Source organism: Cariama cristata, unplaced genomic scaffold, assembly GCF_000690535.1.
Source record: "Cariama cristata isolate BGI_N322 unplaced genomic scaffold, ASM69053v1 scaffold12304, whole genome shotgun sequence".
Classification (NCBI taxonomy): domain Eukaryota; kingdom Metazoa; phylum Chordata; class Aves; order Cariamiformes; family Cariamidae; genus Cariama; species Cariama cristata.
Window position 1 is genome coordinate 17,453 of NW_009614725.1, and position 6,063 is coordinate 23,515.

The 6,063-nt window shown below is 37.9% G+C and overlaps 1 protein-coding gene across 1 annotated transcript in view; it reads right to left on the reverse strand.

Annotated features, from left to right (window-relative positions):
- LOC104161204 (aftiphilin-like) overlaps window positions 1-1,523 on the reverse strand; it is a gene marked incomplete at its 3' end in the record, with an annotated part of 18,862 nt that extends 17,339 nt beyond the window's left edge. Inside the window, 1 exon segment of the mRNA XM_009699542.1 lies at window positions 1-1,523. This exon segment is cut by the window's left edge and continues 19 nt beyond it. Coding sequence (XP_009697844.1) covers window positions 1-1,511 — 1,511 coding nt within the window.
- Between the last annotated feature and the right edge of the window lie 4,540 nt (window positions 1,524-6,063).

The following is a 6,063-nucleotide window of genomic DNA, read 5'->3' on the forward strand; positions in this document are numbered from 1 at the left end:
AAGTCCGCGAAGTCGTCAGAGTCCTGAAAAGCAACGCTCGCATCCTGAGGTTTTGGCACTGAATCAAAGTCTCCAAATTCACTATCATCACCATTTTCTACCTCAGTAGTATGTTGGAAGTCTACACCAGAAATTTTACTGGTAGTATCACATTCTAAAGTGTCAACAGTCTGATTTAGTTCAGCTTGATCCAACCTTGCTGACTGTTGAGAAACAGTACTTGTGTCCCTGAATTCACCAAATTCATCATTTGGTTCGCTAATATGTGCGGGCTGTTCGGAAGTTCCTTTTAAATCTAGAGCATTTATCGATTCTTGAGCATTAACGAAGGTGGGAGATGCACTGCTGACTGAACCAAAATCACCAAAATCATCATCATGAGTGTCACTGCAAGCTACAACTTCAGTACTACTTCCACCATTCTTAAGATCTTCAGAATCACCTGATTTTTCTCCTGCAAGATCACAGCTTAGGCTTCGGATCTTATCGACCTTGATGTCCTCTGTTCCCGAAGAGTCATCAGGCCTACTAAAATCTCTGCCGTTCTCTGTGCTATGCTGTCTTCTCCTCTCACTGCGTTCTCCATTTTCAGTAGTGCATATTGAACTTCCAGTTGCTCGAGACGTACTAGAAATTACAAATTCATTATCTTCCAGTGCTGAAGGACCCTGTTCATAACTAATTTCTGAAATGCAAACCTCTTCTTCAACACAAGTTACTCTGTTTATTCTGTTGTTCTCCTGAATGCTCAGAGAGTCTCTTTCACTAAGAACACTGCATATTGTAGGTCCTGTTCCCTCCAAATGGATTGATTTTTTGTTTGAGAATGTAGCAAAATCTGCAAAGTCTTCACCTGGGCTTGGCATTGAGTTCAAATTTTGCTCAGTACTATGGGCGCTAAGAGTTTTCAGTCCCTTTGAGTCACTGATACTGTCTAGATCTTCTGTTCCCTGAGGATTTACAGAGTCTGATGCTGCAAATCCATTTGTTAGAATCTCTAGACCTGGAAGTTTCTCACCATTACAAGCATCTATTTGCTCGTCCTGGCTCTCAACTGCTATATCAGTTCTAACGATAGGAGAAGAAAAACCCTCCAATTTCCCAGTGTTGTCTCTTTGTTCCCCTCTTTTGTTTACATCTTCTAAAGCAGTACCTGAAGTTCTAAACTTAGATTTTTCTTTGCTGGTACTAGTAGCTGATGTATCTGAAAGTTCCTTTGTAAGACTAGGAAGCTCTGCAATGCAGTCTTTAACATTTTTAACAGATGTGAAAGTTGCAATGCTAGCTACATTGTCAGAATAATCATGAAGTGGGATGAAATGATTTGTGGGTATAAACTCTTCCTTTGGATGACTATAGTCCGCTGTATCAAAATCAGCAAAAGGTACGCCAGCAGTGCTCACACCAGAAAATCCTCCAAATTCTCCAAATTCGTCTTCATCATCATCATCGGCTCCATTGTCTAGTGGTGGAGGGGATGAGGAGTACATTCGAATAATATCTGGTTCCATTGTTTAGTTCCACTTCAAAGTTAATGTATTTCTGTAACAGGGAAAAAAAGAAGTATATTAGAATTTGGCTAGCTTTTGTCATCTCATATTTTTTTATTTTTACTGTTTCATGTTTTATTTTAAAAGTGTGTGTACAGGTCAATGTCCATATTATATGAGAAAGGAACATTCCCCAAACCCATTTTCTAACCAATTTGTTTGCTTTAGAAGTCACAGAGAATCTACTGGGGACAGTTCAAGTCTGTTGTAAACTACTACATGATCCTATTCTCAGCAGACAGTGCTGAAGGACCTGAACAGAACACACGTTTGTCTTGAGCTGTTGTGCAACACACTGACACAACTAAACTCAGTTTTAATGCATGAGTTCTCTACCTCCCGTCACCAGCAACTCATAAAACAGCCAACGACCCTGGTCCACCTTTTGCCACAGTCAGTTGTTCACTCAGCTGACTGTGCAACAGAAATTAAGCCACCTGATGGACTACAATCATGTACATAAGGCACCTTCAGCAGTGCCAAAGACTTTGAAACATGTTTCCATAAGCTTTGAAACTGTGAAGGAGTGGAGGAATAAACTGTCATCATAATGGCTAGCTATGATCCGCTGCCCTACTGTTTAATTTTCTTTCTACCAATTTACAGGTTTCTGTTAGGTCTCCCCATTCTTTGGATTTCATAACTGTGAGCCAGTGTGTGCCATCTTCACAGCTGCTGCCACCAGCCTGCTTTTGTCTTACAAACCGCCAGTTGGGAAATGCCGTTATGAGCACCAGCAAAGCCTAGAGCAAAACAAACTTCTTCATCAAAGTTGATTCTCAAAAGCAGAACAGAGCGAGATTATCCATAAAATATTTAAACACAAATCACTAAATCACAGGAGGGGGGGGAAAAAAGGAAGAAGAAAGTATTCCCATGGCCTAGATAGAAACAGATTAAGGACTCCATCCTAACATTGCAAACCATTACAGTAACAAGCAAGGTATGGATGGAAAACTTTCTTTCCTTAAGAGTGATCTTGATTTTTTCCAACATTGTGTGTACTTAATAAAGCAATAACTACTACTATTTACAGATTCACAATTGTACACATCACTTAACTAGTTCACAGCTTAGAGCCCTTAAAGTGAGACCTACAACCAAGCTTTTTCCATTTCAAATGACACGTGTCATGAATAAACCGTAACAACATACTAAGCAATACCTACAGAAAAAGAGTGGAAACAACCTATACATATTAACAAATATTTGAATTTCTAACCACCAATAAGTGCAGACTTTACAATACTAATTCTGAAACACACATAAAACATGATCCTTAACTCAAATGTCCTTAGCAAACAACTTTGTGCATGCACCTGAACAGCAGCACACAAAGGGTATATCAACAGCAGACAAAGCTCTGCAGTTCTTCTCAAGCACAACACACAACAGCACTTGAGCCAAACAACTCTTGGTATTTGCTTGCAAAGCCTGGTATCTTTAAGGTGACTAACATATCTACAATTTCTTTTTAAAGGTTATTTTGCAGTTATAAAAGAACAGCATGCTTATCAGATGAAACCATGAAGTAATTTGTAACATCACATGCAAACTGAAGAAGACTGTAAAGGAATTTTTGTTTAGAATAAAGAATAAGTTGTCAACAAGCTCCCACATAGGCTTACTCAGCACCAGCTGCTTAACAAGGTATTTGAGAAAAGAGCTTCACTCTCTTATCTCAGAGGCCTCATCTCTCAAGAGCACTCTCCCTTTTACATCAAGGCCAAGCAACTGCTATTTCATGTCATACACGAACGTAAAAGATCCTTTCCAAGATGTCTGTAGAGCATGACTTTGTGTTCCCACCAAGATGACTCCAACCTACCTTCCAAGCTTCTGGGTGTTCAATCCACTAAATACAATAAATAGCGTATTACAATAGCATAATACAAATTCCTCATTGTAACTATCAGAGCAGCCATTCCTTCTTTATATTCAAAGTTCCAAGATCTGCTGCAGTCAGTCATCAACACTAAGATGAAACACCCAGACCACAATCGCTTTCTGAATGTTTTGCTGCAGAGGAAGATCCATATGCTGTATACAAAGATATGCCCTGGTAGGTGGAAGTGCTGCTTTTGTCCTTTTGAAGGAAAAAAAAGACCAGTCAGGTAGATAGTGGTATAGTTAGCTGTGCTTATCTCAAGGCACCTTATCTTGGGAACAGCACTATTTAAAGCTACAGGGGAGCTGGTTAAACAGTGAATGGCATTGTATCTGGAATTCATGACTCCTAGGGTCATGAATCAGTAGCTCTTCAGTAACACGCTGACATTTAGGAAAAAGGACAGAGAAAACTGCATCAATCAGGATGGGACTCACTCTCCTCCTCTAACTCCTGGAAAACAGAAAGGATTTCTTGGTTTCTTTTTTCTTCATGCATTTAAAAAAAAAAAAAAAAAACAAAAAAAGAGTGGCTTGGTTTGGTTATAACAAACCATCCCTTGTAACTAAATCAGAGTTCATGAGTCTCCAGTTGAATCTCAGTAGACAATAGCATAAATTTATTATTAAACCTCTTGAAATTTAACAAGAGTTGTTACACCTATTTGGAAATTCAGTTGACACAGTGTTTATCATCTAGTCCCATGTGACAAAAGCTGAAGAGACAAACAAAACACCCTCAACACTATTTCAAGGACAGCACTGACTGGATATAAATCTTCATCATCTATAGCCATTCAGAAATAAAAGATTTTAAAACAGAAGATGACAGTTCTATAGGTTGTTGATTTACATTGGAAAGAAAAAGCCATATAACTAAACCCATAGAAATTTTAAGTAGAAACCCAAATAAATTCCCTAAATATTTCAATTACTCTCAAACAGGTAGTCTATAAAACATTACATGCTTAAGAAAGCCAAATGCTTGTGTGCTGACACAAGTTAAAGCTAGGAAGCGAATACATTTGATTTTGAAACCAAGATTTCTGAAGTCCATGAGACCCACTCTTGGAAGTTTTCAGTGCAGTATGAGTAATAAAGATCCAAGTTTAACACCAAAGTATTATATATATAAAAAAATACAGATACATATCAGAATTTTCTTCTTTTGAAACAGTTTTAGAATAGTCAAGTCATGCAAGCAATAATATTCAAGCAAAAAGGAGATTAAATCTACGTAGGTCAGCCTCCCCTCTCCCAGAAACCTTATTTCTATTGCTGAAAAGTCAGGAGAAGCGGAGCAAAAAGCAGAAGACAGATGCAACCTCAAATTTGATTCCAACTGGCAAATACATAAACTTATAGCTCTGGCTATAGACAATGACATCAAAGTATAGTTTTATTGGTTCAGTAATAAATCCACACTGTACTCCTACAGCCTAAGATTTCTAAAATCTTGGAAAGTACTTCGATCAGCTGCAACTCTTTTCCTTAGCGAAGAAGCCCTACCAGCTCAGTGGCCCACCTAGATTACCGCAGCTTTATGGATAGGAATTAGGTGCAGGAGGATGCTGATGAGCTTCCTAATTTTGCATTATATAGGCCAATATTACTGAAACAAACTAAATAAAAAACCTGCAGTCATCACAACTCAGACTAAACAACAAAGCCTAACTAAAAAAGTTTGGCTTTTTTTTTTCCCCATATCTCAAAGAGATATCCTAACACTATGAATCAGGGCCTCAAAAAAAAGCTTCTGAACTTTCCCACTAAAAATAAAATTTGTCTGTATGTTTCACTGAAAGCATGTGTGTTCTGTTTTAAAGTTTTTTTCAGATTTATAGGCTTGTATAAGTTGGTTTTCACTCAAGTTATTTGAAATATCATATTCAGCTCTGTATTAGTAACTGCTCTGCCACTTGAAGTCAGAAGATCTCATGCAAGAAATGCTGACAAAAATTAATTCTTAACCTGCGCTGGATATATGTCCATATATTAACCATCACAAGAACTCTACTCATTTTTTTTGTTGATCATTTACTGTATTATTATCTTAACCTCAGCTAAAAATAAATCATAATAGAGTTGAGAAAATCCTTAGAGGATGATTCCAAAAAAAACCAAACCCTAAGATGCAGCACTCAGAAACCAAACTGAATAACATGAGAGCAGCAAGCATCACAATCAAAAGGAATTTACCTACTAGACTCCTTTCCTTTCCAGTTAACACAAAAAAAGGGAGGCAAGGAACAAGAATACTAGGGACAAGCACAGGGCAGAGACAACATGAAGAGGCTCCATGGGGGCTGAAGCAGACTGCCAAAGCCCAATCAAACAGGTAGGAAGATCTCTGACCATCTAAAAATTAAAAATTTTCTGTCCTGCAACTTCTGCCACAGAGAAGAAGAAACTTCCTTGAATTTTTCATTTCAAAGCACTTTTAAAACATCACAGGGATCATTTACACAGCAGCAGTCTGGTAGCACAATGCTCTGCTCCAGAAATGTTACAATAACAGTTGCCAAAAAAGGATCTGCAAAGAACATTAATTGTGCATTAAAGAGCTCCAAAATGTATGAATCTGTATTATATATGAGTAGTAAGGTTGTCATGTTAACATATTTTA